We start from the raw sequence: 13,919 nt of genomic DNA on the forward strand, positions 1-13,919 counted from the left end.
GTATATCATCAACAGGATTCCTTTGAATTTCACTTAGTTTCACCACTACTCTATGTGGCTTTGCTGGTTTATCCTGTAGCTTATTTCTAAGAGAAACAAGGTATCTTCAGTTAAAGAGCCGAGAATATAAAAGAATTGGGCTATGTACTATGTAAATGAATGCACATTTAAAAGATGTTTCATCAAACACAACTTCTTTACTTTGTAAAACCTCTTATTAGGGGTATAGAGTTCTGCTTCTTACATGCGAAACTGGTAACTGAGTAGGGTAAAGTGAGTTTTGACTGCAGAAATAGTTGTAGAGAAAAAGAAGATATTCCTGGACGCTGTCATTTCCCCTCCAGCCCAATGTGCTAAGACCGAAACAGAGAGAGAGAGAGAGACAGAGACAGAGAATGTGTGTGTGAGTGTCTTTCTCTGTGTGTATGTCTGTGTGTGCATGCGTGTGTCAGTGTGCCAGGGGCGGGGATGTCACCATGTCACGCTGGCTAGCTTCAAACTCAGAGATCCAACCTCTGGCCCCTTGCCTCCCAAGTTCTATGATTAAAGGAGAATGCCAGATTGACTTTTAACTCAGAAATCTTCCTAAACCCACCTCCAGAATACTGGGATTAAAGGCATTGGGCTACCATGTTCTGCAAAACCTTTGCCTCGTATACCCTAGACTGGCCTTAAACTTACTGGTGGGCCAAGGATGACCTTCAACTCCTGCTCTTTCTGCCTGGGGATGAAACTCGGCTTAGTTAAAGCAAAACCATAACCCCAGCTCTGCAAACCTTTGTTTTTAAAGCACTGTGTAGATTAATAACAGTAGGTCCCCTTTAAAGGGAACCCACTATTTTACTTTCAATCAGTATTTCCTTTCCTCTTTAGTTTGGGATTTAAACCCAGTGCACTTTACCGCTGAGTTGTAACCCTAAGGCTCTCTTATCCCAGGGCTGTTTCTTCCTAGGAACAGAGCTAAGCACTTTCCCAATACATCTTAGGCAAGTCCTCTGGCAGTTTTACCAACGCTTCTTCTATGATTTGTTTCCATATTCCCGACGTCCTTCCCTGTGCTGTTAACCTGGTAATTTTGCTTGCAGTTGAGAGTAAAAAGCAATCTAAATTACAGTAAATTTGCTCTGCTCAAGGAAGAAAAGGGAGGTGGGAGCACGGGTAAAGGTCAGGCACTACCAGAAACCCAGCTTGTGTTTCAAAAACAGGCTCTTGGGCTCATATCCAGCAGACGGATCTTCAAGGCGTGGAGAAGAGGAAGGCTACTTCACAAACACCACGGAGTTTGGATTTCTAGAGGCCACCCAGGCCAAGAATACATCCCTAAGAGAAAGATAGACACAAACTTACTACAGCAAAACCACACCCAATTAATACCCTACATCTCCAAAGTATTACATCATCAACTAGCCTACAGGTCAGCCGCAGTGAGTGCTAGCGAACCCTTCTGTGCAGGATACCCAGGCCATTTCATAGTAATTCTTGGGCTACTTTTGTAGAAGGGCAGTTTTCACTTACTCCTCTCAACACATTTGGCATTTATTTGGCTACTTTCCCCTTACCTATGCCCTCCCCAGTTTCCTTGGCACTGGTAACTGAAATTAGGCCCTTACCCTTGCCAGGCAAGCAGTCTTCAATTGACTTACATCCCTACCCTAAGCAACTGAATAAAGTTTTCTTTCTTTCTTTCTTTTTTTTTTTTGCCACAGGATTTCTCTGTGTAGCTTTGGCTGTCCTGGACTTTACAGACCAGGCTAGCCTCAAACTCCCACTGAGATCTATCTGCCTCTGCCTCCCAAATGTTGGGATTAAAGGCATGCACCACCACTGCCTGGTGGGTGAACAAGGCTTTTTTCTAGGAGCATCTCTAAACAGTTTTACATCCATCCACCTATTTGTATCAAGTGGCTTTACCCAAGGTAATACTGACTATCCACTGAGGTTACCATGTTCCCAACAGTTAGCTGCACTAACACTTGAGTTGCGAGCCCTGTAAGCTCACCTGCAGTGCTTCACCACACACTCGTTGCTGCAGTATTCGTTGTCCCAGTCCTTACTGATAACAGGAGGGTTCTCACAGCCAGACCTCACACACCGAGGCTGAGGTGACAGTGTCACAGGGGATCCACTCACCAACTCAACATCCATCTGAGAAGGAGACTCGACCTTAGAACAGGGAGCAGGACAAGGGTGGATTAGTGCTAGCTGCCTAGTCAAAACATCTCCCACACCAGGAAACAGGCGAGCTCTTGTTCTCCTTTATAAGCTTTACAGCTCTGCAAGCAGAAGGACACGGAGATGCTGAGACTTTGATTTGAACATAGCTTGTTATACAGTGAGGCTGCCATGCAGAGGCAGGAGAATCGAGTTCCAGGCTATCTTTGGTTACACAGCGAGTCCATGTGTCCTGGCCTACATAAGACCCGATCTCAAAACACAACGAAAAAACCACCTGGCAGAATTGAGGAGGTTTTTGTTTGCTTTTTAAGGAAAACAAAATACAGGCTTACGTCAGGAACTACATCTGTTATCATTTCGCAGATTGTCTCAGGAGAGGTCGCCTCTACTGTGTGGACTTCAGGGCTGCTGCTGCTAGGCTGCTCAGGGCTGCTCTCCATGGCTGGAGGGAGCAGGGCCGTCTGCATTTTCAGGGTGGGTGGAGGCACAACCTTGCTCTGTAGAGGCGGCGGCTGCTGTTGTAAGTTGACCCTAACTTTCTGAGGTGGCGGCTGCTGCATGGCCTGAAGAGGAGGCGGCTGCTGCAGAATGGTGACTTGCTGTTGAGTTGGGGGCTGAGGCATCTGCTGCAACGGAGGAGGCTGTAGTCTGGGTGGAGGCAGTTGCATAGAAGCAGCAGCTGCTGCTGCCGCCTGCAGCACTGACCGGGTGACAATCTGAGCCTGCTGGCTGGGCTGGATAGTAGCTGTACTTGTTTGGCCTAGTTGCAGCCCACGGGAGGTGACCACTGTGGCTGGGATAACAGTAACCATTCCTCCTTGAGACATGGTAATAGACGAGGGCAACATCTGTTTGGTAATAATCAATTTGGTAATATTGGGCTGACCTCCAGCCCCAGAGGACGCCTGGTTTGCCACGTAAGATGAAAGCGTGGAGTTAACCACAATGCAAGGGGACAGAGCAGGAGACTCTGTGGAGGCTGGTGCTGGAGATGCTGGGTCTGCAGTTGTCACAGGAGGTGGTGAAGGAGTCTGTGCCTGTGGCATGGGATCTAATTCCACTGTTTCCACAGTAGCCTAAAAAAGACCAAACAAAAAGGCAACAAGTAATTTACTCTCTACTGTAGCACATTCATTCTCGTTACATCAAGAAATCATGGAAAAATAAGGAATTTGGGGTTTGTTTTTTTGTTTATTTGTTTTCTTTTGAGACAGGGTTTCTCTGTGTAGCCCTGGCTGTCCTGGAACTCATTCTGTAGACCAGGCTGACCTCAAACTCAGAGATCCACCAGCCTCTGTCTCATGAGGGCAGGTGATTGAAGGTGTGAGCCACCATTACCCAGCAATAAGGACTCTAAGTAAACACTGGAAATAATAAATTCAAAGACTATTTACAAAGTTTATGATATGAAATACTGGGGGATCTCTAAATAAATTTTAGCACTATGTAATAATAGGTTCTACGGGCTTATTTTTGTTTTCTGTGTATGTGTGTTTACCTGCACATATATGTACCATATGTTTGCTTCAGGAGGTCATACAAGGGCACTGGATCCTAAGGAACTGGAGTTACAAGTGGTCCTGAGCCACCATATGAGTGCTGGGAACAGAACTCAGGCCCTTCCCAAGAACAGCAGTGCTTTTAACAACTGCTGAGCCAATTCTCTAGCCTCTCCATGCATTTTTGGTTTTCTGTTTATGTGTATGATTTATCTATAACAACTAAAAACAAACAAACAAAAACCCTAAGTGGTTTTAAGGCATCCATTGATTGTAAACTTACCTGACACTCCTGGTTGTCTTTATAAGCAGCAAGCGCCTTGAGATACTCTTTCTTGGCAGCTTCAGTTTTCCGCTTGTATACCTACAGGAAACATGTTCCAAATGAACTGTACTCCTGAGAGACTGATAAGTCTATTGGTCATCAGGAACTCAGTCCAACCACTCAAGGACCACTGCCTTCAATGAAAACACTTCTTAGGTGAATAGCAACCCATGCTCATTGCTATGTAAAAAAATAAAACCACCCCCAAATTGTTAAGACCAGTAGTTTACTTAGCCCAATACTGTCCAACTCAGAAACTTTTCCCTTAAGAAATGTGGTAAAGGCCAGGCGTGGTGGCGCACGCCTTTAATCCCAGCACTTGGGAGGCAGAGGCAGGCAGATCGCTGTGAGTTCAAGGCTAGCCTGGTCTACAAAGTGAGTCCAGGACAGCCAAGGCAACACAGAGAGACCCTGTCTCAAAAAACCAAAAAAAAAAAAAAAATGTGGTAAGGGGGCTGGAGAAATGGCTCAGAGGTTAAGGGCACTGACTGTTCCTCCAGAGGTCCTGAGTTCAATTCCCAGCAACCACATGGTGGCTCACAGCCATCTATAATGTGATCTGATGCCTTCTTCTGGCCTGCAGGTGTACATGCAGGCAGAGCACTGTATACATAATAATAAAATAAATCTTAAAGAAAAACAAAAAACAAAAATGTGTTAAGTTGTCAGAGATGACCACAGAGTACTTACCTCTTGTGTACCCCTTGCTCCACCCAAAGCTGAAGGCTATTTTCTCTTCTACTGGATCTGGGCTATTTTTGTGATTTGTTTGATGATAAGACTGAACCCTACTACTTAAAACATGAGAGGCTGCTAGGTGTGGTGGCACATGCCTTTCTGTAATCACAGCACTCAGGAGGCAGAGGCAGGTGAATCTGTGAGTTCGAGGCCAGCCTACTTTACAAAGCCAGTTCCAGGACAGCCAGGGCTACACAGAGAAACTTTGTCTTGAAAACAAGCAAAAACCCCGAAGGGGCTACATGACGGAGCAACCACACAACAACCAGCAGACGGATGTAAGTGCCAGCCATGGCCAGCCATATCCTGTTATTTAGTTACAACTGCAAGAAGCTCAGGCAAAAAGGGCAGAAACATCAAACTAACCTAATAGGATGAAAGTAGTCACGAACAACTAAAATATGTCACATAACAAACTCAGCTTTGTTTAGGCGTTGAGGATTTGCTTTGACAGAAGATACAGGCATGTAGGGTGGCAGTAACTGCAGCTCCCTTCAGTTTACACGCCGTGATTCAGGTCCCTCCACCCCCACCCACACACACTCCCTTGAAACTCGCTACCCTCTGCCTCCACCTCCCGAGTGCTAGAACTACAGGCACATACTTCCATGTCAGCTTCTTTTTACTAAAGAGAAGGGGTGTGCCTAAATATGCTGTTGGCCCCAAATAGCCGGTGCCAAGGTATCCTGGCCCCTCCCCCTCCCCGGGGTGGCCCACACCACTGTTACCAGCTGATTTTTTTTTTTTTTGATTCAGTTTAAATTTAGGAAGACTTACACTTCCTGAGATCATTAACAAAAATGTAACTGAAACTTTGAGGGACTGTTTCAACATGCAACTTACTAAGAAATAGCTTAAGTTTATTAACAGGGAAAACACAAGGCTTTGCAAAGTTAACGTAAAAACTAACAGTTGACGACCAAAGCAGAACTAGCCACTATTACTGCAGGTCACATGGCACTCTAGCCAAGTACACTAAACTGTCCTGACCCTGTCCTTTACTAGGGGGAGAACCTCAGAATTCACCTTTTGTTTTTTGTTTTGTTTCTGATACAGAGTTTCTCTATGTAATAGCCCCGGCTGTCCTGGAATTGACTTTATAGACCAGGCTGGCCCGGAACTCAGAGATGCACCTGCCTCTGCCTCCTAGGTGCCAATCACACCACCTGGCACCACACCTGGCAGAATTCACCTTTAGTAAAAGGAGAATGATGGTGATTTTACAGCTGTGTTTCTAGAATGAATTTTTGTCAGTTATTTATTTTGTGTGTACATGTGTATGTTTGGGGGTGTGAATGTACACAGGTTGTAGAGGCTCACTGTTCCCTTTCACCAAGAGGGGCGTGGGGCTCAAACGCAGGTCATCAGGTGCCTTTACCCAGTGAGTTATCTCGCAGTTCCACTTATAGTTTTGTAATGGATTTTCTGGACTAGAAATTTAGCTCAGTAGGAGAGCATACACTTAGCATGTATAAAGCCTTGGGTTTGCTACTCAACTCAACAGAAATAATTAAGTTAAAATGATAGTTTCAGAAACTTTTAAGAAAAAGAATATGTAAGCCAGGCAGTTGTGGTGCACATCTTTAATGGCAGCACTCCTGAGGCAGAGGCAAACAGATCTGAGTTCAAGGCTAGCCTGGCCTACAAAGTGAGTTCCAGGATAGCCAGGGCTACACAGAGAAGCCCTGCGTTGAAAACAAACAAGTGTGCGAATACCATTAGCAAAGAACTGACAGGTAAGATGTGTGGTGGTTTGAATAAGATGGCTCCATAGGGTTATATATTTGAGTGCTTGGTCCTCAGGGAGGGGAACGGCTTGAGGAGGACTGAGAGGTGTGGCCTTGTTGGAGGTAGTGCACCACTGGAGACGGGCTTTGAGGTTTTAAAAGCCAAGCCAGGCGCAGTGTCTGTCTCACACTGCTGCCTCCAGCACCATGTCTGCCTGTGTGCTGCCATGTCCCATGATGATAATGGACAAGCCTCAACCTGTAAAGCGAGCCCCAACCAACTGCTTTCCTTATTCAAGAGTTGCCTTGGTCATGGCGTCTCTTCACAGCAACAGACACTAATATTCTGTCCACTTAATAACGTAGAAAATGTTCTCTACCCTCTGTTCACCTGTTTTTGCTCCTCTCCAAGACTGTCCCACATGGAAGCCACAATCTTCGAAACCTCACCAAAGGTGGCATTGGGGTTCTGCCCCTTGATGGCAGCCTGAGTGTCACGGAAGAATAATGCATATGCAGAGACTGGCTTCTGGGGTTCATTAGGGTCTTTCTTCTTCCTCTTCTTGGGAGCCTTTGGCTTTTTCCCTGTCTCCACTACCACCGCCTTCTGGCTGGGAAGTTGCTGTCGGGGAGGAAAATGGAGATTGTTACAAGATGGAGGAAGGAAGTACTGTGTCTGGAGACAAAACTAGGCTGCAGAGACAGCGCGGCAGTTAGGAGAGAAAGCAGCCACAGACGTGGCATTTAAGCTAAACATGGAAGCCATGGTTTTGAAAGCCGAATGTGAGGATCACTAAGAACAGTGACTGAGAACAGAACCAAGTACAGATGACTGGGCTCCATATGACAAGCATTCCACCCTAGAACAGCAGTAGCACTGACTGTGGTGGGGAGTGCCTCACCCTCCGGAAATCATCAACACCATCTTCATGAAGTGAATTTGTAGGTGAAGGAGTAGTTGAAAGACGATCCTCAGGCGACTGGGCAGGGGGCAAGATGGTGCCACCTCCTAAACTCAAACCAAGTTGAGAACTCAGTTCTGACTGATCAATTGTGGTCAACTGGCTGTGTCCCATTAAGCCAGACGTCATGTCTGTCATTGGCACATCAATTGTAACAGGTGGGTTGGCACTATACTGAGTTCCTATAGAATGGTCCAGGTCCTGAGAGAAGCAAGAAGGACTAATTAAACACTAATTATTAAAATACTGCACCCCCCCCCTCCTTATAAATCCTTGCCTCACATAGACTACCATCAGGTGAAATCTCTGAGTTTGAGGCCAGCCTGATCTACATATGTGAGTTCTAAGTCAGACAGGGCTACACAGTTGAAACACTGTTTCAAAAACAAACAGAAAAGGACAAATAATTCATTTAGTATAATCTGTGGGGAGTGACAAAATACAGCCTAAACCCCTTGTATTTCTAACATACTATTTTTACAGCTGTAACACACAGGCAGTGAGGGCAGAGAAGGTGAAGGACAGACAGATGTCTGCCATCAAACACATGAGCTGGCGAGGCGACATTGATGGTGTGCTGGACACCCTGAACACTTACAACATAACATCTGAGTCTACAATTACTACTCTATTTGATCAGCCCGTTTTTAATTAGTCACTCAATGTGCCACTTACATTTCTGAATACAGAAAATAAAGACTATTACAAAAACCAAGTCTTTTTAAAAATACAAATCATTTTCATTTCAAAATATCCACGTTAATACTGGATATTCTATAATTTAAAATTATTTTTTCAAGAAAATCTCACTCAGGTAAAATGAAGTCTTTGTTGTTGAATCTTTAGCTGTAAGAATAAGAAACAAGCACTAGGTAGGGTTAGCAGGGAACAGAGAGATGAACGTTTGTCCTCCTTAACCCATGACTATGTCATTTCTTACCATAGTCAGGCCCCCACTCAGGAGCCCCCCGCCTTGCTCCATCAAGCCATGGGTCATGCCCACAGGCATGTCCAATGTCTGGACCCCATACTGAGCTGAAAAGCTGCCGTCCTGCGAAGAGGAGGGGTCTGCCAGGTCATCAAAGTGGCCAACCACATCTGAGACAGCCAGTGAGGGGTCAGAGTCCAAGGAGATAGGTGGGATTTCAAACTCCTCATCGCCCAAGCTTGGCGTATGGAAAGTCTGTAAGGAAAAAGGGGAAAGAATTAATAGGAAGAGGAGAAACTGCATAGTGCTGGAAAAGTGACGGTTGGTATGCCTCTGTTTGACTCTATCCCACTTTGTAATGGACTCCATAGAACTCAGTTTGCAAATAAACCTTTTAAACCTTTAAATCGCTGGTCATGTGACACACCTGAACTCCAACATCAATCACAATGTTCAATTACTTTCTCTTTTCAACCTTTACTATCTTTATCTTAAATTATTTCTCCTATTCTAAAAGGTCAACACATTTAAGGGAACAGCCTACAATGCTTAACATCCACTTAGAAATCAACAGACACCAGTTATTTCACAATGGTGACATCTGAACTTTCAGACCTCAGAAATTCACTGCTGACCAACCACATTTTGTTTTTGTTTTTCATTATTTATTTATTGTTTTTTTTTCTCCCAAGACAGGGTTTCTCTGTGTAGCCCTGACTGTCCTGGACTCGCTTTGTAGACCAGGCTGGCCTCAAACTCACAGCTCTGAACATACACCGGCATGCCAAAAGAGGGCATCAGGTCACAGTATAGATGGTTGTGAGCCACCATGTGGTTTCTGGGAATTGAACTCAGGACCTTTGGAAGACCAGACAGTGGTTTTTTTTCTTGTTTTTGTCTTTTTGAGACAGGGTTTCTCTGTGTAGCCTTGGCTGTCCTGGACTCACTTTGTAGACTAGGCTGGCCTCGAATTCACAGAGATCCGCCTGCCTCTGCCTCCCGAGTGCTGGGATTAAAGATGTGTGTCATCACACCCGGCTCCATTGGGTCAATTCTATTCACCGTATCCTTTCTCTACCTTGCCTCCCTTCTTTCTCCTTCCTCCCAAGCCCCCAAAACAGGGAAGAGAAGCTCCTCATACCTTTCTTCGGCCCAGCTACAGGCTGTTCAGCTTTTTTATTAACCAATCAGAGATAATTGGGGGAACCGGTTAAATAATACTGGTCGGTATACATGACAATGCCTTCGTCCAGGCCTTCACCAAATTTCTTTGGAGCCCAGAATTCAGCACAGAGCACCAGACCAATCCCCGACATGGTTTCTCTGTTTGTAATAGCCTTAGCTGTCTCAAAACTCACTCTGTAGCCCAGGTTGGCCTCAAACCTACAGAGATCCACCTCTGCCTCCTGCGTGCTGGGATTAAAAGCGTGTGCCACTATGCCCAGCTGACAAGTCTCTTGACTGCTGGAATTACCCCGATTTTGAGTAGGATCACTATTCATAGAACGTACAGCAATGTCTAACCTAAGGTGCAGTTGACAGTTTCCTTGTGGTACTAACACTAAAATCGAATCATTTGGAGCACTAAAGTTTTAAAAGTAATAAGCAAGAGGTTTTGTAGAAAGAACTGTTTCTGTGACCTTGAACTGGTTTTCCTTACCTATAAATATGGAGGTGATAGCCTGAACAGTGGTGCACTGATAATCTCTGCAAGAGGCCAGGCGGGGTGTGGTAGCACACACTAACCTTAGCACTCCAGAGGCAATGCACTTCATCTAAGCTGTTCTGGGCTCTGGGCTTTTGAGGGAAAGGCCAGTTTGAGGAGGAAGGAGGCCTGGGAGCTAGTGAGATGGCTCAGCGGGTAAGGTACATGCGGCTAACCCTGAGTAACAACTTGGGTTCAATCCCTGGGCCCCACAGGATTGGGGAATTACTCTCTACTCCTAATCCCCTGATTCAGGACAGGCATGAGAGAACATATACATAGTAAGTAAATAAAATGCAATGCATTTAAAAATAAAAACAAAGGACGCTTAAATATTGATTGAAGGGGGTGGACAGGAGAGATGACTCAGCAATTAAGAACACTTGCTGCAAGCCGGGTGGTGGCGGCGATTGGGTTAGAAGCTGGGACTTCCTATTGTGACTCCAGGTGAGAGAGGTATGGGAGAATGGGGAAATGGAAGGACCCTGAGGGTCCTGGAACCCTACAAGAAGATCATCAAGGCTGGCAGATCTGGACCCGGGGGAGGGGGGGCTCTGCTCAAACTACTGTACCAACCAAGGACAATGCATGCAGTAAACCTAGACCCCCTATTCAGATCTAGCCAATGGACAGCACATTCTCCACAGTTGTGAGGAGAGCAGGGACTGACACTGACATGAAATCTGATGCCCGTATTTGACCACTTCCCCTTGGAGGGGAGACCTGATAGCACTCAGACAAAGGGTAAGCAGGCTACCAGGATGAGACTTGATAGGCTGTGATCATATGGGGGGGTCCCCTTATGTCACAAGCCTAGCAGAGGGGAACAGGGTGAAAGAGGGGGGTGAGGGGACCAGAAAGATACAAGTGAGGGGATAACAATTGAGATGTAATCTGAATAAATAAAAAAAACAAAACAAAACAAAACCAATAAAGCCATTGTTGGTGTCTGTCCCATCCCATTCTTCCCACCCCACCCCGAATTTCTCTGTGTAGCTCTGGCTGTTCTGGAACTTCGCCCTTAAGATCAGGCTGGCCTTGAACTCACAGAGACCCAGCTGCCGCTGCCTCCTGAGTGCTGGGATTACAGGTGTGTGCCACCACCTGACGACAGCTATTATTCTTTTTGACAAATGAAACAAAAACTAAACAAACTTGAAAAATCACTGTTCTTCAAAAAGGATTGTTTTAAAAAAGAAAATTCACCTACTTTTAAGTTATCTCTAACGGCTCAAAATAAGGCCAGAAACAACAAAACTCATACATCCATTAACATAAAGGTTAAAAGCCAGGCATGGTGGTATACACTATCTCTCTCTCATGTAATTAGCTTTTGCTTGTTCAATTTTATAAAAGAGACTGGTGGGATAAATTTGGAAAAAAATATTATTATTATTATTTTTTTTTTTTGAGACAGAGTCAGAGACAGTATCTCTGGAACTCAAAGAGACACACCTACTTCTGCCTCCCAAGTGCTGAGATTAAAGGTATGCAGCACTGACCAGGCATAGTGGTGGGCATGGTGGTGTATGACTTTAATGCCCGTACTTGGGAGGCAGAGGCAGGCAGATCTCTGTGAGCTTGAGGCCAGCCTAGTCTAATAAGTGAGTCCAGGGCAGCCAAGGCTACACAGAGAAACCCTGTCTCAGAACCACCAGACCCCAAACAGTGTACAACATTAACCCAGCCTATAAATAAGGATACAATGAGCCTAGAAATAAACTTTCCTATAAATAAGAACAATGTGAGATCTACAGCACTCCAAAAGATAAAATTAGACCATCGACAGAACTCAGAATAAAATCACCAAGTGCAAGACTGAATTTTCTTTCTAATTTTGACACTCATTTGAGTCACACTTCCTTTTGCTTAGGAGAATATTCAATAGCAGTAAGTTGAAAACAAACTAGCAGCCAGGAGTGGTGTTGCATGCCTTTGATCCCAGCACTCAATAGGCAGGAACAGATGGATCTCTCAGTTCAAGGCCATCATGGTCTACATAATGAGGTCCAGGATAGCCAGAGCTACATGAAACCGTGTTTAACAAAACAAAACAAAACAAAACCGCACGCCTTTAATCCCAACAGTTGGGAGGCAGAGGCAGGCAGATCTCTCTGAGTTTGAGGACAGTCTGGTCTTACAAAGTGAGTTCAGGACAGCCAGGACTACAAGAGAAACCCTGTCTCGAAAAAACAAACAAAACAAAAAGCAAACTACCACTCACTGTCAATCTATCAACCATAAAAATGTTAGGATTTATTATAGGATAAACCCAAACAACAGCAACCAACAACTACTTTTGGTGCATAAATAAAACAAAACAAAAACCCATACAAATGATTCATACCACTTTGTGTGCAAGGGGGAAGGGGGTGTAATAATCTTCAAGAGATGGTGCAAGTCTCAAGATCTCAAAAACTGGGAAATTTTCATACACTATACCTTTCACTTTTGCTTTGCCTAATTCAGTATAATGCTTATAGTAGGAAAATCTGTCAACCAAAAGTTTTCCGGAATATTTTAGATTGGTGGCTCTCAGCCTTCCTAATGCTGCCTGTGACCCTTTAATTGTTCCTCGTGTTATGGTTCCTCCAACCATAAAATTTTTTCTTTGCTTCTTCATCACTAATTTTGCTCCTGTTATGAATCATGATATAAGTATCTGTGTTTTCCCGATGGTCTTAGGTGACCCTGTTGAAGGCCTAAGGGCCTCCAACAACCATTATTTCTATTTCACACAAAACAAAATAAAACCTATTATTAGTCATTTTTTTACAACCATGACCCAAAGGGTAATCTGCTCAGTTTGTAATCACCTGACAAGCAGACGCATTCAACTTTTATAGTCTCTGGCAGATTATTTCTTTCCCTCTGTCCTTCATTAGCAAAGCACGCAGAAGCCACCCTGATACAAGTAACCACTTTTATCAGAGAAGACATTTCAAACGAAAAAGACCCCTACAGAGTTCAAGAATTAACAACTGCCCGAGGTTAGCCCCTGTTAGATAAACTACCTTATCTCTAATTTTTTTTAGACAAAGTTTTTTTTCTTGATGTCTCCCAAGATTGTTGAAGTTATTTCACCAACCAAAGGAGACAATTCCACTCGTTCTTACCATTCAGAACAGAACCCTTTCCTTACATAGGCCGTCTCTTCCACATCCTACTTTTCGGATGACAACCGTTTCCCTTTCTTCACTCCCCTCTACCCCAACAGTCCTTAGAGGCGCTGGAAACCTCAGCCACCATCCTCCCCAGCTTCCGCCCGTCCCGGCGCTCTCCCTCCCCCCGTCCCCGTCCTTTCCCAACCGCTGCCCGGAGCCTCCCCGAGGAGCCCCAGGGTCCGCAGCTTTTGCTCACCTCGGCCCCTGACAGGAAGGGGTGCGAGGGCCCAGTGATCGTCAGGTAATTGTCATTTCCTCCGGGAAACTGCAGAGCAAAAGAAAGCAGCGAGGGTAAGAGATCGGAGCAGGGGCGCGCTGAGACCCCGGGCCTCCCAGCACCCTCTCGCTCCACCCAGCCCTGCATCCCAGCTTCGGCTTCCACCACCGAGTCCGCCGCGCTCCCGCGCCAGCCGCCCCCCGAGACCCCCAGCGCCTACCTCCATCTTCACAGACAGCACTACTACCGTCTCAGCGTCCGCATAGCTCCCACCGCCCCCGCTGGGTTCCGAGCGCGTCACTTCCTCAAGGAGCAGCGTCGCTCTCCGCTGATTGGACGCAGTCCCGGCCGCAACCAGTCGCGATCCGAGCTACCCGGGGGCTCGCTGTCGCCCCCTGGAGCTTGGTGGGATAATGGCATGTAGAAGAGCGCGGGGCGGCCCTAAAGGCGGCGTCGGGTACTCGGGATCCAGCGAGGAT

At 45.6% G+C, this 13,919-nt stretch overlaps 1 protein-coding gene across 1 annotated transcript; it reads right to left on the minus strand.

The window, feature by feature from the left end:
- Window positions 1–177: 177 nt before the first annotated feature.
- Window positions 178–13,792, minus strand: TOX4 (TOX high mobility group box family member 4). Its single transcript, XM_084767348.1, has 9 exons — window positions 13,661–13,792; window positions 13,420–13,488; window positions 8,367–8,609; window positions 7,367–7,627; window positions 6,856–7,086; window positions 3,958–4,038; window positions 2,508–3,251; window positions 2,000–2,163; window positions 178–1,320 (listed from the first exon to the last, which is right to left on the minus strand). The coding sequence occupies exons 1-9, from the start codon at window positions 13,664–13,666 to the stop codon at window positions 1,260–1,262; spliced, it is 1,860 nt and encodes a 619-aa protein (XP_084623474.1). The 5' UTR covers window positions 13,667–13,792; the 3' UTR covers window positions 178–1,259.
- Between the last annotated feature and the right edge of the window lie 127 nt (window positions 13,793–13,919).

Source organism: Acomys minous (genome assembly GCF_964271855.1).
Source record: "Acomys minous genome assembly, chromosome: 18".
Taxonomy (NCBI): domain Eukaryota; kingdom Metazoa; phylum Chordata; class Mammalia; order Rodentia; family Muridae; genus Acomys; species Acomys minous.